The sequence below is a fragment of the Antedon bifida genome, chromosome 3 (genome assembly GCF_963402885.1).
Source record: "Antedon bifida chromosome 3, ecAntBifi1.1, whole genome shotgun sequence".
Taxonomy (NCBI): Eukaryota; Metazoa; Echinodermata; class Crinoidea; order Comatulida; family Antedonidae; genus Antedon; species Antedon bifida.
The window spans coordinates 7,512,224-7,537,996 of NC_136228.1; the positions used below are offsets into that span (position 1 = coordinate 7,512,224).

At 33.8% G+C, this 25,773-nt stretch overlaps 2 protein-coding genes across 2 annotated transcripts in view; one reads left to right on the top strand and one right to left on the bottom strand.

Moving 5' to 3' along the window:
- The window catches only part of LOC144838823 (rab-like protein 6), a 273,930-nt gene that overhangs the window by 85,370 nt on the left and 162,787 nt on the right, over nucleotides 1-25,773 (top strand). The gene's annotated exons all lie outside the window — the stretch shown is intronic.
- Nucleotides 504-25,773, bottom strand: part of LOC144838817 (uncharacterized) — a 39,574-nt gene continuing 14,304 nt past the window's right edge. Inside the window, exons 20-56 of the mRNA XM_078694312.1 lie at nucleotides 25,112-25,453; nucleotides 24,449-24,637; nucleotides 23,775-23,922; nucleotides 23,272-23,453; nucleotides 22,580-22,733; nucleotides 22,216-22,394; nucleotides 21,266-21,460; nucleotides 20,745-20,883; nucleotides 20,232-20,425; nucleotides 19,859-20,056; nucleotides 19,265-19,406; nucleotides 18,793-18,980; nucleotides 17,964-18,161; nucleotides 17,333-17,647; nucleotides 16,740-16,931; nucleotides 16,168-16,309; nucleotides 15,714-15,901; nucleotides 15,182-15,376; nucleotides 14,727-14,880; nucleotides 14,049-14,212; nucleotides 13,573-13,773; nucleotides 12,393-12,534; nucleotides 11,392-11,564; nucleotides 10,295-10,486; nucleotides 9,887-10,037; nucleotides 9,434-9,615; nucleotides 8,784-8,969; nucleotides 8,017-8,167; nucleotides 7,264-7,442; nucleotides 6,921-7,103; nucleotides 6,308-6,446; nucleotides 5,551-5,711; nucleotides 4,634-4,816; nucleotides 3,532-3,708; nucleotides 2,637-2,880; nucleotides 2,140-2,327; nucleotides 504-1,940 (exon numbers count right to left, since the gene is read on the bottom strand). Of these exons, the coding sequence (XP_078550438.1) occupies nucleotides 1,764-1,940; nucleotides 2,140-2,327; nucleotides 2,637-2,880; nucleotides 3,532-3,708; nucleotides 4,634-4,816; nucleotides 5,551-5,711; nucleotides 6,308-6,446; nucleotides 6,921-7,103; nucleotides 7,264-7,442; nucleotides 8,017-8,167; nucleotides 8,784-8,969; nucleotides 9,434-9,615; nucleotides 9,887-10,037; nucleotides 10,295-10,486; nucleotides 11,392-11,564; nucleotides 12,393-12,534; nucleotides 13,573-13,773; nucleotides 14,049-14,212; nucleotides 14,727-14,880; nucleotides 15,182-15,376; nucleotides 15,714-15,901; nucleotides 16,168-16,309; nucleotides 16,740-16,931; nucleotides 17,333-17,647; nucleotides 17,964-18,161; nucleotides 18,793-18,980; nucleotides 19,265-19,406; nucleotides 19,859-20,056; nucleotides 20,232-20,425; nucleotides 20,745-20,883; nucleotides 21,266-21,460; nucleotides 22,216-22,394; nucleotides 22,580-22,733; nucleotides 23,272-23,453; nucleotides 23,775-23,922; nucleotides 24,449-24,637; nucleotides 25,112-25,453 (6,807 nt within the window). The 3' untranslated portion in view covers nucleotides 504-1,763. The remainder of the gene's footprint in view (nucleotides 1,941-2,139; nucleotides 2,328-2,636; nucleotides 2,881-3,531; nucleotides 3,709-4,633; nucleotides 4,817-5,550; nucleotides 5,712-6,307; nucleotides 6,447-6,920; nucleotides 7,104-7,263; nucleotides 7,443-8,016; nucleotides 8,168-8,783; nucleotides 8,970-9,433; nucleotides 9,616-9,886; nucleotides 10,038-10,294; nucleotides 10,487-11,391; nucleotides 11,565-12,392; nucleotides 12,535-13,572; nucleotides 13,774-14,048; nucleotides 14,213-14,726; nucleotides 14,881-15,181; nucleotides 15,377-15,713; nucleotides 15,902-16,167; nucleotides 16,310-16,739; nucleotides 16,932-17,332; nucleotides 17,648-17,963; nucleotides 18,162-18,792; nucleotides 18,981-19,264; nucleotides 19,407-19,858; nucleotides 20,057-20,231; nucleotides 20,426-20,744; nucleotides 20,884-21,265; nucleotides 21,461-22,215; nucleotides 22,395-22,579; nucleotides 22,734-23,271; nucleotides 23,454-23,774; nucleotides 23,923-24,448; nucleotides 24,638-25,111; nucleotides 25,454-25,773) is intronic.

Genomic DNA, 25,773 nt, shown 5'->3' on the forward strand with positions numbered 1-25,773 from the left:
GAAACTTTGAGTAAGGAACTGCATGCATAAAGTGATGCTACAGGACTTTTTTTAGAATCTTATAAGATAAATTTCACTAATTTTCAACTATTTATTGTATTTTCTTATGTAAATTTACTTACTTTTTATGTAAGTAGTATGTCTCAGATTCACATAAATGTGAATCAAGTTTGGATAAATTCTTATAACAAGTCCTGTAACATCATTTTTATTGTTTTTCAAGCTGGAGCTACACTTTAACGCAGAAAAGTATACAAATGAAATGTCCAATCTTTTACTAATTAAGCATGGTTCCCACTGGAGCGACTGTTCGAATGATCCATCGCTTGTGATTGGTCAAATCACTTATGTTGCGTAATTGCTGTCATGACCCTTTGATCTCTTTAAAAGAAACTCCATTCACCTTTTTAAGTTCAGAATCTATGTGACTGACGACTGGAATATTTTCCTCGGCCGATTTTAGAGTAAAATAAAGCTACTCAAATAATAATAAACACTAAAAATACAAAACCCTTTTGATATTATTATAAACAAAATACCCATAAAAACTATAGCAGCATAATATACAAAACATATAAAAATTGTATCTTAGTCAATTACAATTTTTATTAACAAAATATTATTAATTATTATGTTGAATTTTTCAAAAAAGTACAAATATTAAATACGATGGGTTCTGGTGTGGTTATATACATAATTACTTTTAAATAAGTGTGAATTTTGTACAGGAATGCTGTTTTGGTAGGAATAAGAAGGCCTAATTTTAATTTCTATATCTATTTCCCAATTGTCTACAACTGATTTCATCATAATGGCCTGAAATCATGTCTGTGTATTATTTTACCTGTGCCAGTATAAACTATATTTGCATATATCTTTTTCACATAGAAAATCATTATCTATGCCAGTTATGTATAGCTTATGCATATTCATAAAATACTACTATATCATCATTAACAAGTATGACCTCAAATATCTAAATATCGATCTCCTTAATAAACAAATATAAGGGGAGATAAAAGAACCCTTCGAAAAAGCTCTGTACTCTGCATCTGGTAGAATAACACCACTTCTATCCACTACTAACCATAACTGGGTGTAGCCCACCCTCTACAGAGCATAGTAGCATTTAATGGATATGCTATGGCATACACAACTGGCGCTCATATAACTTTTCCTGTACAATTATAGAGACTACCTGATGATTATTTATTTACGGTTTAGTATATGATAGACACAAAATAACTACATTAGTGCTTAATATGCCAGCACAGCTAATCTAATAATCCGAACATTGTTTTTGAAAACTTAAGCAATAAAAATACAAGAAAACAACTTTTCTTATATTAAAATTAATAATACACATAGGTTATTTCATATAATTATTACAGAATTAATTGTAATTTGTGTTATAGAACACCTGATAATTATTAATGAATTTTAATTTTAAAAGAATGATTTTAAAATTTGATATGATCATGTCATTCATTAAATATTAATTAGGTACAAACATTTGTTTATAAAATGTGATTACATAGTAAAATGTACATATAGGCTGGTATTTTTAATCATTTTGCTCAAGTCAAGATAGTGCTCAAATAACACCTTTAAAATATTTGTATCCTATGGAGAGAAATACATCATTTTAAATGTAAAAATATTTGCGCAATATATTGTAAAAACTGACTGAAAGCAAAATCGTTGACTTAAAGCATGTTTGATGTATCTGACCCGTGACCTATGACATTTTTTTTCCATTAAATCTATTCAGCCGTGTACTCATAATATATGGAGAATCCGCTGGCCTCGTTCACACTGTTGGTTGTAAAAGTTAACGTGCAGAAGTCAGAATTTTCACCTGCTCGGTCTAGCGTCGAAGGAAGGAACATGTCAGGAACAGAAGCACAATACTCTATTACCTCTTGTACGTAATCATTAAACTGAAAAAAAAACAGCAATAATTTAAAATATTCTGCTTTTATCTTTGATGCTAAATGACAAAATTAAGTTTTAAGTAGAGTACTTAAAAACTGGACAAAATATTTCCCAAAATGTAGAGAGTATGTAGGCCTAGATATTTGCAAAAAAATCAAGATGTTATCGCGCAATCAAACAGAGAAAGCAAATGATATTACATACTGTAAGAGAGTCGGCTCCGCAATCACCAGAATCACCAAGAGTAAATGCCATTGTAGTGAAGACAATCTTGGAGCCTGCTGGAACCGTGAAATTCCAAACACATGTTATATCTGCTGGATAATTCGCATTGTAATTCGGTGAAGTGATTGTACCCATAGTATCAGTCGCAGAAAAGACATCGCCACATTCTGAAAGAATAAAGCAACATTTGTTTTGGTCACTACAAGATCTGAATATGCCAATCAAGATTCCAAACAGCTAGGTAGAAATAAGCCCACAAGGTTATGGATGAAGTGGTACTACAGAATGGTTATATACACTGCTTAGCTAAACACCAACAAATGGAATTTTCTTTTTACAAAAAACATTACACAGCCAAATGACAACCCGCATCAAATATCGGCGTCTAATTCATCAAGGAATATTGTTTATTTAAAGGTTTGCATTTCGATTAACCACTGTGTCAGTAGTAATAGATAATCATATGTTTCACAAACCTGATGAATCTGTAGTCATTGCCTGTGTGGTCATCTGTCCAGTAGTGGTCATCTGTCCAGTAGTGGTCATAGGAGTACCTTCTGTAACTTCTGCTGCAACAGTGGTTGATACTGGACAATTGCAGTTCTCACTTCTTGCTGGATCTCCCTCGCACAAACTGTCGTCCACAACGACATTCGTGACATTATTCTGACATACTACATCTCGTGGTCGAACGCAAAAACCCATGACGACTTCCTCACACTGTGAAAGTAATTAGCAATAACAAAATCATTAATATTCATAGTGATTTCTGAAAATGAGCCTTAATAAGAGTGCAAAAACAAAATTAATATCTGATTATGAACTAAAAAGTAGACCTTACTACAAGTGATGTTTCTGCCCACATTTAAAACAGTTCTCTTTTCTGTCCCAATTGTTTTATTGTGATTAATAAATTTGTTACATCCTGGCTCATGTACATTAAATTGAAATAAAATAAATGTTTTGTATGGGTCAAAGCAGACAAGCACGTAGTCAGTGGGTTCATTTTTCCTAAAAAGGGACTAAATGAACTAGGAGCCAAAAAGGAGAGTACTGCCGAATATTGCTTTAAATTGCCTTGTAGATGAAATTTGTTGGCTTAAAAAAGAAGGTGGTTCATTCGAACCCTACACACTCCCAGCCTACAGATGAAGATGTGAGCTTTTTGAGATATCTTGTATAGAGACAGGCAAACAAACAAACCTCCTTGGTAAGGTTATATGTAAATTACATAGAAATGGAAATACAATGTTGATACTCTTGTTTCAATTGTACAATGTTGTAGAATTTTTTTAGTATTTTCTACACAGCCTATGAACTAATAAACTTGAACATTTATAACATTAAAAAATAAAAAAATAATCTACTTACGTCACGAAATTCACCAAATACATATTCATAGTAACTCTCTTCACATTGGCCTGCATTACACTCTTCTGACGTATGAGGTTTAATACCTACACACATCAGATCATCCACAATAGTACCGTCACCGTTAAGGCACTCCACAACTCTTGTTCTTGTACCCCCTTCACATGGAACTGAACACTGAAATTAAATATTAAGGTGGTTATCACAAAAAGCATCAATAAAAAATTGAATGAACTTGCTAAAAGTGAAGTTGAAGATAAGGATGATGATGAATGGGATAATGATGATGATGATGAAAGGGAAGATGATGATGATGAAAGGGAAGATGATGATGATGATGATGATGAAAGGGAAGATGATGATGATGATGATGAAAGGGAAGATGATGATGATGATGATGGTGAAAGGGAAGATGATGATGATGATGATGAATGGGATGATGATGACGATGATGAATGGGAAGATGATGATGATGATGATGAAAGGGAAGATGATGATGATGAAAGGGAAGATGATGATGATGATGGTGATGAAAGGGAAGATGATGATGATGAATGGGATGATGATGAATGGGAAGATGATGATGATGATGATGAAAGGGAAGATGATGATGATGATGATGATAAAAGGGATGATGATGATGATGAATGGGAAGATGATGATGATAAATGGGATGATGATGAATGGGAAGATGATGATGATGATGATGCTGATGATGAATGGGAAGATGATGATGATGATGATGATGATGAAAGGGAAGATGATGATGAATGGGAAGATGATGATGATGATGATGAATGGGAAGATGATGATGATGAATGGGAAGATGATGATGGTGATGATGAATGGGAAGATGATGCTGATGATGAAAGGGAAGATGATGATGATGAATGGGATGATGATGATGATGATGATGAATGGGATGATGATGATGATGATGATGAAAGGGAAGATGATGATGATGAAGGGGAAGATGATGATGATGATGAATGGGAAGATGATGATGAATGGGAAGACTGTGATAAATTTGATATGATGATAAAAAAATGATAATGATGGTCACAGTAATTGGTTAAAATAAAACAACGAAAATTCAACTTACATTTCCAAATTCACCAACGGTAAACTCAAAACCTGTACATTCAGTACTTTCAAATCGGAGAGAGACATCTCCAACAACAGAATCGTCGTCACTTTCATACTCAATCGACAAAACTCGATTATTTGATACAAATTGCACTCCAGTCAAATTTCTATCACACAGTTTATATTCAGGGTCTGATAGCTATAAAAGAATATCGTTGTTATAAATACAGTATAATAGGCACTACCAAATAAGGAATGTTTATGAGTGCAATTGTACAAATAATTAAAATAAAACATTTTATCTATCACCGAATGAGAATATTTGTACCATTGCACGAATATAAAACATTTCATTATTTATTTTATAAAACACCTACTTTTAACGAGATGCCAAGGCCTACATCATTCAAGAAAGCTCTGTCTACACTATAAAACTAGTTTGACAAAAAAGTGTGATGTGCCCAAATATGGTAGTGATATACCCAAATATGGTGGTGGTGTCATGTCATAATGCCTTGTACATGTGCACATCACATTTTTTGATAGTGTAGACAGAGCTTAAAAGAACAGGGAATTGTCTTTTGGAGGACAGGATTCTGGGTCCCAAACGATAACTTTTTTCGTCTTTAAACGGTTACGAAAAAAAAGTTCTAATAATTTTAGTGGCCTACGGATTGATGTTTCTTTTGTCAAACATAATTTACCATAAAACATACATTTAAGACAAGGAATGACCTGGTTTAATGATTTTAAAGTAATATATATACATTATTTTTACAAAATGTCTAAAATTGTAGGGAATGGACTTTGTTTATGTAGAGCATCTTTTGTATATGTTTTTCAGGATTGCCACCTTTAAGAAGGACAGTGAATGAATTCAATTTTTATGGTTTTCCTTGGCAGTTTGTATAAATATGTATAAACAGGACTTACCATTAAAAAATCTTGGCAAGCATCACTTGGTCCATCTGGAACATCAAACACCTCAAAAGTGATGAGAACACATTCCGCAGTACCATAAATTATTATATAACTACAATCTTCATTATTAGTAAAACTTAATCTACCAGAAAATGTGATAATACCACCGCAATCTACAAAACAAACAAAACAGGCCTTTAGAGAGATGTGTACACAAAAGTCTTGCTATTGACAATTAGAGAATGATGAGAATAGGGCATCTACGAAACAGGATGGTATGAGTTTGAAAGCTGCATCACAGACCTCCCGATTTGGAAATGTGAAATTGTTAAAAGCATGTCTAAACTATAGAGGACGGTATTATATTTTCAAAATTACCTGAAACTAAAATTAGGACGCTAATTAAAAATATAAAGATATCTATAATAGTAAACATGGGTATTTCATGGCGTACCAAAGGCCGAAAATGTAAAGAATATTGTATTTTAGAGGGAAATGATGCGAAATATTGGTGGACTATCACCATTAATATCGTGATATTTTGTTTATCCAAAATATCTGGAGAAATTATATATATATCATCGGGAGATGAAATGAAATGACGAGTTGGGAGGTCTGTCATTATAAACCTTAGCTGTTTCAAAGTGTCAGGCTACATAAGACTGAATGAATCTGTATTGCATGTATGTATCAATGTTAGTAGATATGCTTTGTACTGTGTACGGTGTCACATATTCCAATCAAAAATACAAAGTTATATTTTGTTTACCTGGGCACTCCTGTTGGCAGGACTTGCTTCCGTTATATCCTTCTAATCCATAACAATAGAAGTCCTCTACAATGTCTCCATTTTCAGCAATGCAATCTACATCTATTTCTTCCCCACCGTTTGAACATACTTGTGAACACTAAAAGAAAAATAAGTAGTAATGTTTTACAAACTAACCTAATAATTCTTTTGAATAAATCAGTCATCGTCAGAAATCCCAGAATAAGGTGACTGAGCACCCTATAATTGTTTCTTGACAGAGGATTTTTAGTTGAAAAAAAGGTAGCAGAAAGTGAGTGGCCAATCGGTTCTGGAACCATAATCCATGGCTATTAACACTCGCTCTATTGTTCTGTTGGTAGAACGAGTCTTCTCGAATAGCACTATAAACTGTAGGCACAGTGTACACAAAATGCTAACCTAGTACATCTTTCGAGACGAAGAGGGGGTACTATTTAAATCCTCAACAACAGTATTTTAAAAACAAGATGGCAATATCCAGGTCTAAAAGTTTCGCAATTTCAGTGCAATTTCTGGGTAACTAAAAGTCTATACTCTGAATATTTTGTCACCTCGGTAACAATGGTGATCCTAAAACTGAACTAACACTTACTTCACCAAATTCATAGGTTGTGCAGCTACCTGCCTCTGCGAATGCGAATTTTGCATCTTTGTCTGTACCATCTTCAACGTGGATAACAATCTCTACCTCATTTGAACTTGATTGTATATTGAAAGCGGTTGTTATCGTGCCACAGTAAGTGAATAAGAAATCAGGATTGTTTAAATCCTTAACCTGCATAAAATTTCATTAATATTTAAGTTAACATTGGTAGAAAAAAGCTGTTTTACACAAATAGAAGAAAATCATCAGAAATCAGAAATTTGCTTTTGTGTCTCTTAGTAACCAAAATAAAAAAAAAAACAGCCATGAATTCAGGAAATGAAAACGTTACCTGAAGATAGTCGGTGGTGCATTCTCCATCGTCATCTGGCTCAGCCAGATTTATAGCAGCAATAATGATAAGAATGCATGTGTCCTCACTACCTTCAGCTAGATAGGCACACTCTGTGTCATTTTCAAATGGCTCTGTGTCTATAACGTTGAAAGATGGCACAGATTCATATAAACAAGCTGAAAAAGAAGAAGAAAAATCTTGTTTCATTACCACACTTTTTCAATTAACATTTCTTGTGATTTCTGACAGTCCCCTATTATTTGTTTTTCATTAAACTCATTCTTTATATATTGTTAATTCTGATCATAACAAATATGGTCCTTTGATGATGATGATGACATTATGTGTGGCAACCTGTGAAAAGTTGTCACAGCTCACTTGGGAAATGACATGCCTATGAATAGTTCACGGCATAGGCAGACATAATTTGCGGACACTTCACACCATTCTTCTGAATGATATGAATATAAAGTGGCCCATGCAGACCATATGGTATTGATGGATCTCGTTTACTATAGTTTTGTCTTCTCGGATAAGGAGGTCCATCATACACATTTGACTTGTGTGTATTTTAAACAACCCAGCGCATATTTGTGGGTTAATTTGACCTAGGTCAACTGGTCCATCCCTACCTCTGTTGTTTATATGGTAGGTGTTGAACTTGATGCTGTTGAGATCATAATCCGAATTTCCTCAATTGAGGATGAATAATGTAAAATAAATAAACAAATGTAGCATATGAATACATACGTGGGCATTCCTCATTGTCACATGATCTTGTATTATCTGGTGCGTCACCACTGCAAGCACTATCCATCTGTACTTCTCCAACATCAGGCTCTTGAAGTCTTTGGCATTCTACAGTTCGTGTTTGCTCACCACCACCACAAGATTTTGAGCACTAATTTAAAAATTATAAATTAATTAAATTAATTATATATAACTCTAATTGCATCTGATGTAAGCTTCATAGTATAGTATAGTAGTGCTATGCAGAGATAGGCTTTAATGCTCAATGTTAAAGCATTGCAATTATGCATGTACATAGTCTATCTTCAATTTTGAGGTCTTAATTTTGTACACAAGACCCCAAAAGAAACCAGTCTTATTTTGACCAATTAGGCCACTTTTTATTATTAAGAAATGGCCAACAAATAAAAAGCATAGATTGAGGTCAGGTGGCATTCCTAAAGAAGATGGCTATAAGAACCAGACCTTTTTTCTTCCAACAAATCACCACCATGGGATCAATCATCAATCATTCGTGAGCCATTAAAGCTCATTTAAATTTTTTTTTCATAACATTGCTTAGCATTTAGTTTTAGTTATCTGTAATGCGCCATGACATTTTTTTGATAAGGTGCATATAAATGAATAAATATGTATATAAGGACAGTAACAGTAAAGTAGCTCTACAGACAATGAGATAAATCCTAGTATTTAATTTTATTAGTGTAAGATCTAAAATATGCATCATGTGTAGTGGAACACATAAAAGTTCAACAATGAATACTTACTTGACCATATTCACCAGTAACATAGCCAAATTCGGGACACGTTGTCGGGAATAACAGAATTCTAAAACCATCATCAGTGATATTGTTATCAGTACGAACGGTAAACTCCACACTGTTTGTATTTGTTGTCAGTGATGGTGGATCTTCTGATCCACAGAATAGCTCCTCAATGCCTTCACTTTGAATCTGACGAGAAGAGTAACACAAGTGTCAAAAACAGATTATTAAATTATCTCAATACTTATTTTTAAAATAATTTTGATGCTGAAAATGTGTGTAGTTGGTCACTTTCTTGAATTGTAGAATGTAATTGTTTTTGGTTTTTTTTCAGTGCTCTGTTTCTGACCAACTAGCATAGGTATTTAGCACCTGTTTGGTCTTTCCTTGCCTTTTATATTTGTTTTGTCTCTTTCTTTGGCAGAAATTGAAATAAATAAAAATAAAATGTTTTACATTATACTAATACATGCAGCTACCAATGCATTACTACTACACAGGCTAATGTAGTTTGCACAATCAAACCAAAAAATTAGTTAAAACATAAGTACAAGAATTGATCTAACCTTTCCTAAGTTACAAAACATTACTTTTATAATAATTAAATCAATTTAAAATTTGAATAATTCATATAAAATAAAAAAAAACAATACCACTAAGACATCTTTTTGGCAACCTTCGCTGTCTTCTAGAGCAAAATCTATAAAAATTATTTGCAAACACATTCCTTCAACTGTAGAAATATCCCAATTGCATCTATAGTTGTTTACGTAGGTTTCAGCCTCAAGATCGACGGTATAGGTCTCTTCTAGCATTTCTACTAACACATAGCAATCTATTGAAGAAATGAATTACGAATAAATATTCTGATTAACAACAATAAGAAACTTGTTTAAATCCTAATGTACAATCAATAATAGTTTAGGTTGTTGACTCTACATTGCTGGTTTTTTTTTCTGTGGATCAAGTCCTCCCCAGACACAAAAATCCAGACTTTTCGATTTGCATGTCCACTATGTGTATGACATCAGTTTTATATCAATGTTGCATTTAATTTTTGTATATTAAAAACAATAATAAATATATATATAAATAGGTCATCTTACCTTCACACGGTTCTGATTCACAAGGTTGGGTCATAACTGGTATATCACCTTCGCATTGTGAGTCATCTACTTGAGCGTCATTAGCCAATTGTACACAATACACCTCTCTAGTCTGTTCTGCCTGTACTATTGAGTCATCGCCACATGGACACTGAAAGTTATATAATCATATAAATGAATTTCTTCTAATGTAATACAATCAACTCTCCCAATACCGAACAACTTTGGGCTGGCCTAATAAAGTTAGGTTTTCCGGAAAGTCTGGTATTCAGAATAGGTTTTTCGGAATTTTATAGATTTTGGAAGTTTCAGAAAATAGTTGATTATATTACCAAGGGATCATCAAAGATGTACCTTAGGTGGTCACATGTGCAGTTTACAGTATCTGTATAAAACCTACAAACTTACCGTGCTCCATGGACCAACATAATAAGCGTATTCAGCACAATTTCCATTAGTTATTATAAATGTGAATCCTGAAGCAGTTACATTGTCATTTGATCTAAAATAGATAACACCTTGGTTGGAAGCTGAGGTCCACTCTATCTCTTCACTGCCACACAACGTCCTGTTTAGTAATGGTTCATTGACATCTGTTATCTACAAACAAAAAATCAATTATGCATGAGAGACGTATTTGTGCAATATGGAGAGCCAATTTGATAGTGCTTAGCACTCATGGCAATCCCCAGGGTGCTGCACCGCTGTCATGTTTTTTACGTTGTTATTTGTGCTTGACAATTGAATAAAATAAAAAAAAGTATATATGGCCCGCTATGGTGCCTTGACTATTCTATTTTCCTTTCGAGGGATGTCCATATTGGGAATTATGGCATATGTAGTCTCTATACATGTAGGGATCTCACGAAATAGACAATTAATTAATCTGACCAATTACATAGCTCCTTGAGGCAATTAGAGTTATTAAAAGAATCACATGTTAGTGCAGAAGGTTCCAGGTTCAAATCTCGGTTGGGGCGACTTTTTCTTCTTCTCACAAATTTCCTCATCTTATTGTTTCAAATTAATTAAATTTCAGTATATCACCAGGAGGTTAAGGATTAATGTTCTATGCCTAATGTGATATATATATATATACAGTATACAAACACATTAGGCATAGAAAGTTAATTCTAAACCACCCGGTGATATACTGAAATTGAATTAATCTGAAACGATAAGATGAGGAAATCTGTGAGAATGAGAAAACGTTGGCCCAACAGAGATTCGAACCCGGACCTTCTGCTTTGATATGCACCTGTCCTAACCATTAGACCACTGGGGCTTTCATGGTATAGTTTAAACTCAATTGGATAGCGACTCTTTAACATTCTCAGCATCATTAATAATTAATTAATACCAGTATATTATTGGAGAAAATGAAAATGCTGTGGATATCAGTGGCTGGATCTCAATGGATATATAAATAAAATTTACTGGCACAGATATATATATAAATACCAAACATATTTTATCTATCCTAATTCAAACAATAAAATTCTTACTTGTACGTAATCCAAGCAATTGCCGTCATTGTCCACAGGTTCCAAATCAAATTCAGTAAAAATGATATAAAAACAGCCATCAGCATTGATCGTGTATGTACAGTCTGCGTTATTAACATAGTTGACTACGCTGATCAGCTTGGTTTCTGTAAGTGTAATGTTCAAATCACACGCTGTTGGGAAAGCAAAAATTAAACTTAAACATACACATTGAGTTCCATTTCCACTACAAATATGTTATCAGCTTAAATGCTAAATCTCTGTCTACACTATTAAACTTTTTATGAGAAAGAAAAAGTGCTGTGCCCATGATATGAACATGATGATGTCATAGCACTACAATATTTGGGAATATCACTACCATATTTGGTCACATCACACTTTTTTGCCAAACTAGTTTGATAGTGTAGACAGAGCTTTAGATTAGTAAAAATTAATTTTAATACTGTTTAGTTGATGTTCAATGGAATGGTAAAATAAGCTAGAAACTATGAATGTAAATTAAACCATACAATGTTTAGTAAAGGTCTGCATAGTGTAGTAGGTGATCAATTATATGAAAATTATTAAGTAATACTAAAGTTAAAAGTCAACTATAAAAGAAAAAATGTATTAAAACATGTGGTAGGCTGTTATTATTTTTGGTGTTACACACCAAGTATTCCCTCTGACTTGTTCCCAGTGGAGTCCTTCTGGTGGGGAATTCGGCAGTATACTGTGAGACGATCCTCTGCTCTTTTTGAAGAGTTACTGCGTTCTTTTAACATGCACATGAGCCATGTTGCATACGGTACTAACAGCTTAACGTCTCATCTGAAAGACGGTGCGCTATCTACATGTATTTCACCCCACTAGGCCAGCTGGAGAGCGATGATGGGATTCGAACCGTGGACCAAAGTAAACCTGTGGTATTTCAAGGTTCAGCACACAACACAGTGACTACCACTAGTTGTCGCTGCTGTAAAAAAAATTGGCAGATGCAAGTTATCTGTACTACTTACATGGACATTCCTCCAACTCGCAAGATGCTGAGGATGATGGCGCATCGTCTTCGCAATTAGAATCATCAACCACCTCTTCTGTCATCAAATCCTGGCATTCATACTCTCGGGTAAGAACACCTTCACCGCATGTAACAGAACACTGCAAATACATCACATCAAACAATGAGAAATATACATACATATATATATATATATATATATATATATATATATATATATATATATCTAATGGTTAGGACATCTGCATATCAAGCAGGCGGTCCGAGTTCGAGTCTCGGTTGGGGCGACTTTTTCTCATTCTCACAGATTTCCTCATCTTTATCATTTCAAATTAATTAATTAAATTTCAGTATATCACCGGGCGGTTTAGAATTAATGTTCATTGCCTGATGAGTTTATATATATAAAAGTATCCCGCCTCGTGAATAAAAATACTGAAAGATGAGGGCGTATCAATTTGATCTCTGGTGCGCGTGCGTACAACTGAGGACTAGTGCTGTTCCGCCGTACCACGCCGAGAATGTTAAAGAGTCGCTATCCAATCGAGTTTGAACAATACCATGAAAGCACCAGTGGTCTAATGGTTAGGACATCTGCATATCAAGCAGGCGGTCCGAGTTCGAGTCTCGGTTGGGTCGACTTTTTCTCATTCTCACAGATTTCCTCATCTTTATCGCTTCAAATTAATTAATTAAATTTCAGTATATATACCGGGCGGTTTAGGATTAATGTTCATTGCCTGATGAGTTTATATATATATGTATATATATATACCAATTGTTTTTGCCACTTTTCTAGGTGGAGAAATGTCCAACTCCATTAAGGTTGTGGCAGCACTCCTCAAATGGTGGCCTGCAATTAGACTGTGCTATTTTGTCTTCCTCTGCTTTAATTATTTAATTAATTCTGTTACAATATGTATGTAAATTGATTTGAAGGTATAAAAGTAATGCCCTACAGAGTGACTCTTATACAAATTGCTTGATATATTTTTATTTAAAAGCTTTACTGTGGCATAAGAAGCAAAAGTGTTTATTGAAACGTTGTAAAACGCTTCTGAAATGTTGCCAACTTTGACAGAGTAATGGATCACTAATCATATTGGGACCAAACAATTGTTATAAAAGACAAATTAAATAAATCAATTTTTATCCATTATAATAAGATAATGCCTTACAGTAGATTCTGCTGAAACCACATATCCATACTGCGGACATGCACTGGGAGCTACAAGGTAGCTGACAGCGGCCTCCGCTCCTCCTGCTGTCCCATCCTGTTTTGCCTCCAAAATAATTATGTTGGTTTGTGAGGTAAAAACTACTGAGCTTTCACCATTACATGACCTTCCTTGCAACCAGGGAGCATTGGCATCATAATACTGAAATGAAAATATTGTTTTTTTAAATCTGGACAGAATGAAGTATGGCAGTGATTTTCAAGAAATTTTCGGGCTGAATACATCAATGTGTGGCAGTAATTTTTCATTAGTCCAGAAGAGTTGATTCAACCTCATTTATATATCTCAATTTGTTTTATCCCATTATATAGTATATAGTTTACAGTCTATTTAATACTGAAATGCAATCCCACCACCTAATTTTCACAACAATTCATACAAAGTATATATAAAAAAAAATTAAATAAATATGGTACCTCAATATAGTTTTCATCACAATCACTTGGTAGGTTCACGGACTGTATAAACAATGTAAAACATTCATCAATCCCAATAGTTATGTTTGTTTGACACATATCGTTGTCTCCAAAAAATAACTCCTCAAAACTTGGTTCACTAACTAACATCACAGAATTGCAATCTTAAAAAAATAAATCAGTTTAATAGTATCAATCAATCAACATTTTTATTCCAAAATCAAAATAAAAATATACAAATACAATAAGAATGATAATGGTATACAAAATAAGCAAAAATACTTTAAACATGTAATCTTAAACAAAATTGAACAAACTTAATGTGGGGGGGTTGTTTTATCTGTCAAATTATTCCAAATATGTGTTCCTTGATACGATATGCATTGTTAGTGCGTTTGTTGTGGACAGTAGTTTGACCTGTTTCATGTTGAGTAATTATGGAATGAGGCAGATGTACTGAACAAGTTGTTAAATGATACTGGTAATAGATTATTTTTATATTGGTACATAAATATGGCAGTGTATTTAAAATAATACATTTTTAGTGTTGGTACATAATTTCATGAGTTCAAAGATGAATATATAACAAATTTTCATCTTTCACCGAATCAAATTATTTGTTCCATTGCACGAATATCCAAACATGAATAATTGTTAAATTTGGTTTGTACTACTAACCTGGGCATGCCTCAATTTCGCATGTTTGATTGCTACGATATGGTAAATAGTCAAAAATGCCATCACAATTGGAAATATCAGTTTCAGTGTTGTCTGACAAGTCTATGCACAGTAGGCTTCTAACTTGATAACCCTCTCCACAAGTTGCAGAGCACTAAAAGTACAATAAAGGTAAAAGTGAACTCTTTATTCACTCTGACGTAACGTAAGGGAATGTTAGGAGTATCAGTTCCTTTCTACGCCACCTTATCATCCCAAGGTTTTTCAACCAGGCACTCATACAGCTGAGTGGAGTAGGAGTTGTTCTTATCAAGTGTGGTAAGACTGTCCTAACCACTTGGCTCCCACAATAAAGACAGCATACTGTAACAGAATGCAATACATTGTACTGACTATTCCTGTAACTCCTTCAAGTTATTCTAGAATAAATAAATAAAAAAGAAGAAATCTCTTACATCTCCAAATTCTCCAACGGCGTAAGCAAATTCTGGACAGTCTAAAGAAAAAGTGGTAGCCTCAAACCCTTCTGCAACTGTGTCATCATCAGAGAAAAATCTCAAAGTGATTTCCTGGCTAATGCCATAGAATAGACTGGCGCTGTTATCACCACAGAATCGGTAATAGGTGTTTTCAAACCCTTGCTGGTCAAACTTTAAGGCAAAAAAACAAAATGATACTTAATGATAAATGTTTTGCATAGAAAAACATGCAGCATAGCAAATTTAAGGATATAATGAGCCTTTGATCATCGTTTTGGAATTGGCGCTATCAATTTTTGATTATTAAATTATTACTGTATCTGTGATTGTAAGTGTACAGTCTAGTCAAGGCTAAGCCCAATATCTATAACCTAGAAATTAAATGCATGGTGTGAAAAAATATTGAACGTTTTCATTTAAAATTATATTATTCAATAAATAAAGCAATTTTGGATGAATATGTAGTTGATATATTATCATTATCATAGGAGAAATGCAAATAATGTACCTCAACATAGTCAAGACAATTGCCGTCATTATCTGGTTCCTGCAATTCAAAAGTATTGAAGTAAATTGCGACGCATTGTCCCTCACTGGCAATAACTTTGTATGAGCAATCTTGGAAATTGTCGTAGTCTGTATTATCACCAGCAGGGTCATAAAACATAGCTCCGGCTTGAATATCCTGACCACATGCTACAAAATAAAAACATTTATGTTAAATTTTTTTTCTTTGTCAATTAAAAAAACAAGAAAGCCACCAAAACACTATCAAACTTTATGTAACAAATAAATGTGATGTACCCATATATGGATACGATGAATATCACTACCATATTTGGGCGCATCAAACTTTTTGTCAAACTAGTTTGATAGTGTAGACAGAGAATGAATGAATGAAAGAATGTGACACTAGATGAAGAAGACTGTAGTATGTATATTTAAAAGGTTGTTAAACTTACGTGGACAATCTTGAATGTTGCACTCTTCGGTTTCGTCTGGCTTAGCATCATCGCACAGAGAATCATCAACAACCATTTCAGTTGCCAGTTCCTGGCACTCAACTGTTCTAGTCTGTGTACCGCCACCACATGTTCTGGTACACTAATGAGAAAAGGTTACTATAGGTTAACAAATTCATGATGAAGAGATTTTTTTTTTAATAAATATAAATAAAAATATTATCAAAATAAAAATTCCTTTCTCTGGCAAACAGTACATTCTGTCGTATATAGATATGTATGAATTGTCCTATACTAGTATACAAATATTTACTGGCCTGAAGTATATATATATATATGTATACTATATCCCGAGATGAAGTTGAGTGATATAGTATATCTCCAGATCACTGAAGGGTATATTTTTTACTGTGCTCCGATGAAAGCCCAGTAAATATTTGTTTTATATACCATACACACAAGCGAAAACATAACATTGACTTGGTTGGGCCAAACACCATTCAGCGTACACCCCTATTCAGGGGACACTTTGTTGGTAAAATTTATTTACATAATGGTACCAATGTACTTACGTCATCGAAAATTCCAGAAACAAATCCATATGTTGGACAATCAGTTTCTGTAATCGCAATATAGTAGCTGCCGATCTCAGTGTCATTATTGGACATAAATCTGACATCGACCTCATTTGAACGGGATAGAAAAGTAGTAAATTCAGATCCACAAAATTCTACTTCAGGTGCATCGTTTCCAACATCAAAGATCTGAAAATATAATAATGAACAATTTTAGTTTTCTTTTTGATTGTTATATTAATACAAAAATAGTATTTAAATTATTCATAAAATGAAATCTTTAAAGGGCTGTCGAAATGGAACTGAAAACAACTCAACTGTATATTGAGTTGTGTAAAATATGTTATTTTCAGATAAAGAATATCCAGAACTGGACTGAACTTTTCATCATATTGCGTTCACTGTACAAGTTTTATCAACTCTATGTCAATATAAGCGCCCAACACACAAATTTGCTAAATAAAATAAAATTTCTTTCAGTTGAATTATGTTCTTGATTGACATAAGCCTGTCTTTAATGAGTGAATTTAGGCCAATAATGCCGACAGGGCCTAATGCAGACCTACTGGTTACAATCACTTTAAACTAACCAAAATTTTGTCTGAACATTCCCCGTCAACTCGGTCTGGCAATGAAAATGTTAGCTTAGTAAGCTGGATACATTGGCCTTCACCCAGATTGATGTCAGCGCGACAACTAAGATCAGGCCCATAATTAGACATTAGTAAAAAACTGTCTTCGTCAAAAAATTCATCACATTCTGGACATGGTCCTAAATTGCATGACTGTGATTGAGGGGGCGCTTCAATATCAGCACAGTTACTGTCGTCTACAGTGTTCTCAGTCGAAATCTCAACACAAAATATATTTCTAGTCTGCATACCACTTCCACAAGTTCGATCACACTAAAGTAGGAAGAGAAATGTATAAAACATTCATAGGTATTATTGCGATTAATATACTTCACTGTTCTGGGTTGATCAACTAGCATAGGTGTTTTGCACCTGCTTGGTCTTTCCTTGCCTTTTATATTTTGTTTTGTCTTTTTCTTTGTATTGTATATGGCAGAAATTGAATAAATAAAAAAATAAAAAAAACTTGAAAAAGACATCTTATATTTTCTCATCAAAGAACGTGTTTATATTAACAAAAACACAGTTAATTGAAATTAACTAGTAATTTTAATAACTATTTTGAAAGAAAGGAAATGTTACAACTTACATCTGCGAATGGAGTAGTTCTGTAAACGTATAATGGACACTCGGAATATTGAAAAAAACAATTAAATCCCTCAAATTCATTAGTGTCATCAGAAACAAATGTGATGAGGGCAGTTGGACCGGCAGTTGGACCAAAAGTGGTTGATCCTACATAACCACAAAATGTCTGGTTCAAGTTCAAGTCTGTTGGGTCCGTTACCTAGAAAATAATTAAAACAACAATGACATTTTCTTAATTCAAGTAATATATACATCAAAGGGCAAATTACTGAAACAATTACAATGCTGTGGGTATCAGTAGCTGGATCTCAACGGAGATAAGAAATAAAATAAGCACTGAAAAAATGACAATGCTGTGGGTATCAGTGGCTGGATCTCAATGGAGATACAAATAGAATAAGCACTGAAAAAATGACAATGCTGTCGGTATCAGTGGCTGGATTCTCAATGGAGATACAAATAAAATAAGCACTGGAAAATGACAATGCTGTGGGTATCAGTGGCTGGAGATAAAAATTAAATAAGCAAAAAGCTAGCTAAATCAAAATGATAAATTTAAACAGCTAGAAAGAAATTGCAGAGCTTTTGGGTAATATATATATATATATATACTGTACCTATATGTATGGAAACATGCAATAACAAAAATGTGTATAACGAATAAACATTCTAAGTGGGAAAAAGAGGGGAATTTAGATCTATATTGGCACCATGATGGTGGTTAATGTTCTAACTTTCCCAGAACAATTGTGGTTATTTTGATACCCCATATGTATGAATGCATGCAGTAACAAAAATGTGTGTAATGGACAAGCATCCTATCAACTTACAGTAATATAGTCATTTTGACATACACCATCAGTTGCTTCTTCTAAATCAATTGAAATGAAAACCAACGTTACACACATGCCATCATCAGCGACAAAGGTATACACACAATCTTGATTTGGTAGATAAGTATCTTCACCAACAGGTTTATTACTGAAAAAATCCTCTGTGACTATTTCTTCATCACATTCTGCAAAAAAATAACAAATAAATGAGTTCCATAAAAACTGGATACATCATCACCAATGTGTTAGGGCAGAAATAATAGAGGGTGATACATTTTTTTTCCCCTGATAATTTAAAGAAAGTAAATAGCCAACCAAAAGTCAATTGTCTGTGACAGATTTCTGGCTAAATGTAATTGTTTGTTTGCCTTTATTGTAAGTGAAATATATTTTTAAGCAGTTTATGGTTTCATTGAGAGATTTATCAATAATAATAAATCATCAAACTAGTAAAAGCAATTTCACAAACCTGGGCAAGGATCCTCAAAACAAATCTCAGACGTTGGTGGTTTAGTTCCAGCGCACAAGGAGTCATCAACAGCAGTCCCTCCCACAATAAACCAACAGTCCACTGTCCTTGTTCGTTCACCCTCACCACACGTGGAAGTGCACTGCATAAAATAATTTTATTAATCAAAGTAAAAATGCCATACAATTCAAGATAAGATCAGATAACTTTATTTGTCAACAAGTGAAATTAAATTTTTAATTAAAAAACCATTTCTAAAGTTATCAACTATCAATAACAAGTTTTCTAATCCAATCATAAAAAAAATAATAAAAAATTAAATTTGTTCTTGTAGTATATATGTCTTCTCGGAAAAGGACTTAAAAGGTCTGTGTACACATCTGGTATGTGTGTACTTTAAAGAACCCAGAGCATTTTTCGGAAGAGTAAGGCATTATCTCAGTGTATTGGTCAATCTCAGCCCCTGTCATACACTGCACTATGGCTGCTGTGGGTCACTACAGGGCCAAATCCTGGTTCTTCAAAAAAACATAACATAGTTTGCAAATATTTTTTTTATCTTAATAAATAAACAGCTTAAAATCAAAAACTCACCTCACTCCATTCACCTGGAAGGTAGGCATATATCTCACATTGAACAAAGGATATGGTTGAGGAAAATCCTCCAGCGGTGATATTGTCATTTGTAACAAAGGTCTGTTGGACTTCTGATGACAACGACAGAAAGAATTCCTCGGTGCGGTCTGAGCCGCAATCCCTTTGACGAATTGTTGGGTAACCAAGGTCAAATACCTGTGTGGTAATGAGCGCAAACACTTATTTTAATTTCTAAAGCTCTACACTAATAAACATCATCGTGTCAAATAACTGTGTTTTTTTCTGGAAAGTGTGGTTTTCGTGAATTTCAATTATTATAACGAATTGGAGACCTTTGGTAGAGCTATTGCATAATTATCTTGATACATACCTCTACATAGTCGTTTTCGCATTCGCCATTATCGTTACGACCCTCAAGATCAAAGACTTGGTCAAATATGAAAATACATTGACCCGATGTGCTGATGATGGTGTACGTACAGTTAAGATTATTACTGTAAGGATCTGGATAATTTGGACTAATCACGGTGGATTCACCATCATCGGTAATAACGACATCACAAGCTATAGAAGAGATAACATAAAGAATTAAGTTGAAATAATTTTACGGTAAAATTTAGGTTTAGAGAGAACCTGAACAACTGACTTAGCAAACGAGACTAATTTTATACCATTAACATTTCTGAATAAATTTTATATTTATTTTTGTGCGTAAACTGTCAACCAACTTATTTTAAAATTATTTTTAACACATAATCTACAAAAATGTAGCCTTTTTTTATATTTGCTTGTAAAATAAAATGGAAAGTTGCACACATATTTATCATGGTGCTGTTGGCAACCAGATGGTTATTTTAAGTTGGTAAAATTAATACAAACATACATGGACAGTCTTCTTCGCCACACACTTCTGTTGATGCCGGAACATCTGTGCCACAAATGACTTCAGGAACAACAGTGCCATCACTGGCAATACATTCTACAGTCCTTGTTCTCTCACCGCCACCGCATGATACAGAACACTGGGGTAAAACATTTAAAGTGTAACACAAAATCCTGATATTATGAATTAGAACCTCTGTCTACACTATCAAACTAGTTTAGGTTAGGGTGCCCAAATATGGTAGCCCAAAATAAACAAAATATAATTACTGCAGTAACTGCAGTAGAACAATGTTTACATGATGCCTAAGATCATAGCAAAATGTTCAGAATGCAAATTAAAAATAGTTACAGCAAAAAATTTGAAGAATAATCACAAAGCCTTGAAAATCCATGGCAAGTTGTAAAAATAAACATGTTATTGTAGAGGGTTAAACTATGGTGGTTATAAACACAGGCCATCGTCGTAATAACTATTTCAACTTTTTATTTAATAATTACTAACAAAATGAAAATCCTTACATCAGAAAATGCACCAACTCTAAACAAAGCAACAGGGCAATCAACAAAGTTCAAGTAACCATGGTAACCTGCATCGGTTATTTCATCATTGGTGATGAGTTGAAGGATGAAAGTGGAAGTGAATGATCGTATTATCAAATCGTCTCTGGAACCACAAACCCTCTGTATAAAATCTGGATTTGAAACATCGTAAAACTGAAATACAAAGATATCACAGTATTATTAATATTGTATCTTTTAATATTAACACTTAATATAGCGCACATTTCTATGATATAACTGATGATACAATCAGTGGCGCTTTACATACTGCCATAACATTGGTTGAAATAAATTTTTAATGACGTTACCTAACAAAATGTTCCTCAAATATGGTAGTGATATGCTCAAATATGGTAGTGATATGCTCAAATATGGTAGTGATATGCTCAAATATGATAGTGATATGCTCAAATATGGTAGTGATATGACATTTTGTCTAAATATGGGCACATGTCTCCTGAATAGTGTTCCAAAGGTGAGTTTTATACATATATTCATGTACTATATAATTGGCCAATTTCTGAAAAATGACAATGTTGTGGGTATCAGTGGCTGAATCTCAATGGAGATACAAATAATATAAGCAGTGAAAAAATGACAATGCTGTGGGTTTCAGTGGCTGGACCTCAATGGAGATACAAAATAAAATAAGCACTGAAAAAAATGACAATGCTGTGAGTATCAGTGGCTGAATCTCAATGGAGATAAAATAAAATAAGCACTGAAAAAATGACAATGCTGTGGGTATCAGTGGCTGGATCTCAATGGAGATACAAATAAAATAAATAGAAAGTTAAAACAAAACGGTAAAGTAAAACAGCCAGAAAGAAATTGCAGAGCTCTCGGATAACACAAATCCTTTACACTGACCCTACAATTAAGTATCTAATTTAAAATAAAATACTAACCTCTAGATAGTCATTGTCACAATTATCACTATCTTCAACCTCAAAGACATCAAAGACAATTTCTACACAACCTTCCACGAAAAAGGTAGTAGTACAGTCCTCGTTGTTAGGGTATGTACTAGGGTAGTTACGTGAAAAAACCTCACCTTCTTCAATAAGAATTTCATCACACTGATCAACTGTAATTCAGAAAAATATTACATAATAATAATAATAATATTATTTATTTTATTAGATTTAATAATTTATTTTTCTGATATACATCTGTTTTAGATTTATATAATATTTTACTTTATTTTAGTTTATCAAATCTGTTAGCAGTTGTCATTGGTGTTGGTTTTGAATAAATAAAATAAATAAATACCTTCTAGTTGAATGAATTCAAAATCAATAATATAGCCAATGGCTACTGTGTTGCCATCCGTCCTAAATGTTACGTTCACTTCATTTGTCGTAGAAGTAAACATACTACCTGATTGTGTTCCGCAGAATACCTCTTCTTCATTAGCCGATGAAAACTAATAATAAAATAATTTAAAATAAAATATTTATGAAAGGGTGACGTGTTGTCGGCCTGCCATTCCACCCATGAAATTGCTCAAGACTGAGTGATTTATAAGATCACCTGCTCTTATTAGACATTTATATTTACCTGAAAACTGTAATTTAAAGCAAAAAGTTGTCAAATTGGTTACCAGCCAATCTATTTATTTGTCATTTTTTCTTTGGGAAGTTTATTCACAAAGCGGGATCTCCTAAGAGATACTTTTATATATTTATAAACACATTAGACACAGAACATTAATTCTGAAACTGCCCGGAGATATACTGAAATTGAATTAATTAATTTGAAACGATAAGATGAGAAAATCTGTAAGAATGAGAAAAAGTCACACAACCGAGATTCGAACCCAGAATCTTCTGCTTAATATGCAGCTGTCCTAACCATTAGACCAATGGGGCTTTCATGGTATAGTTCAAACTTGATTGGATAGTGACTCTTTAAAATTCTCGGCGTGGTACAGCGGAACAGCACTCGTCTCTCATTATACTTACAGTGAGCGAGTCTTTGGTGCAGTTTTCTGAATCCTCCAGATCAAATACAAACAATGAAAATTCAATGATATTGTTGATAGGAGCTCGGATGATAGTGAGACAGTACAAGTCGTTTTCGTAATTGCCAATTGATGGCGATTGAATCTCACCACTGACTGTGCGCAGGGTATCATTTCCACAGGCTGGAATGTAAGAACCATAAATAGCATGTTATTTGTTAAACCATTCTGACATACAGTAAATAGGAAGCTTTTGATTTGTAATAACCTATGACCTACACTTGGTTGGTGTTTGGGTATTTTATTTTATTCCAGTTATCTGCAATTAATTTTTGCCTATAGGTAACCATCACAAGTTTATAAGTTACAAACATGATGAACCAAGCTACATATGTAAGTATAGTGCTGTCAATGTTCTGGGTACTCAATCAAATGCGCATGACATAACGTAAATTATAAATTAATTATTGCCGTTTTTTTATGTCTTTAAAAAACAAAACTTACCATCTGGTGGTGGACAATCACCAGCAAGACATGGTTCCATTGCTGGAGGTCTTTCAATACCACTGCACACCACATCATCTACCACAACCCCATCGTTGTAGCAGGTAACTGATCGTGAACGCATGCCCTCTCCACAGGTAACAGAACACTGAAACAAAGACACAACTCAAAGTCAAAACTAAATCAAATTCAAACTACTTTTAAATAAACCTCATCCAACAATTCTACATTAGATGGTAGAAGCTGGTTAACAAATGTGTACCGCAGAATTTAAAGCATAATTATATTTTGAATGGTTATGTTGTAACTTGTAAGAATGGTGTTTTGAAAAAGAGGCACCAAAGTAGAGGAGACTGTTCAGGCCCGTAATTTCAGATGGAATTAAAGCGGGGGTGGGGAGTACAGGAGTAACTGTCTAATTACAGGATGGATAAACTATTTTAGAATTCACCATGCTTATAAACTAAGTTTCATTTGAGGCTTAGGGAGTGGAGTTGAAAGAGTTACAACCCTGGCACTGGATCAGGAATGAACCTCAGACTGTGGAATTGTAAGGCAAGCACAATAACCACTAAGTTACAGCTCCACTACAATAAAAAACAATCGGGAAAAGATTATAGACAATGTATTACTAGAAGTGAAAAATAAGACTAAAACATAGACAAAGATATTACCACTCCAAACATTCCAACTATCCACTGGATGCCCTCTGGTGGGATAACTTGCACTGTAGCTGTGTAACCTCTTCGATTAACACTAGCATCACTCGTGAAAGTAGCAGTGAGCTCTCCATCGGTAGATGTTACTGTAAAAGGTATTTGAGGCAGTCCGCAGAATTGTTGGTTAATATTGTCGTCAGTGATCTAATAGAAAAGAAAAAAATATATATTTAAAAAAAGTACCAGCCGCATTCTTATCTGCAGAAACTACTACAGTAGACCTCTATTAACATATTCGAAACCCAAAAAAAAGTGTTCCGTTAATAGAGATTAACCATAGTGTTAAAACATATATTGTCCCTCGTTCGTGGAAAGTGTCTACTTATTAGGGGTGTCCAATGAATATGAGACTGAAGGGACTCTCTCTTTTTCTAATAGATATTTTGAAATAGGAGTATGTGATAGACTGGAGGGTACCAAAGTTTTAAAATTCTTATTAATTCGATCAATTTAAAGTTAGTTTAAATAACTATTTAATTCTTAGTGTGGTAATCTGTTAAGTTATAGAAAAAGGGTATTTTTTATTTATATTTTTGGATGACCACAGATGACCCCCCTGCAAGAATTGAATTTTTTTTAAAGTATAGAGTAATTAAGAATGTGTATTATATTACTTACTGTGAGAACATCACAATTGCAACCTAAACATTCCTCAACATTAAACTCGGTAAAGGTAACTTGAATACGTCCTTCAGTGGTAGTGTAAACAGTTTCACAGATGTAATCCTGAGGATAATTATTGGGATAGTTCGGGCTAGACAGCGTGTACACCTCACCAGCAAATACCTCAATGGTTTCATCGCAACCAGGCAATAGAGGGCAGCTTTGAACGTAACATTGACGTGTTGTAGGCGGTTCAGGATCAGTGCACTCAGCTACGTCCAGTATTACTTGCGAATCTTTCGAGAAGTAACAAGCAATTGTACGCTCTTGGAATCCAACGTCACAAGTAACCGAACACTAAAATAGTTGGAAATAAAAAACTCTTAAAATGGCTTCACATCATCATGTATATGCTAATACAAGGGGAACTAAAAATACGGATCTATAATTTTATTTAAATATCTTTTTTGATTGGAAGAACTTTAGATGGTGAATATGAGCAGGATTTACAGATGCAATATGTACAATTACGGAAAAATATCACTACATATACAATAGGCGTATCATGCCGTGTTGAGTAATGAAACCGTAATCCATAGACATAATATCGGCAAAGGCTTACTCGCTCCAATGTCCAAATGGTAGAACGAGTCTTCTTGGACAAGGACTATAAACCA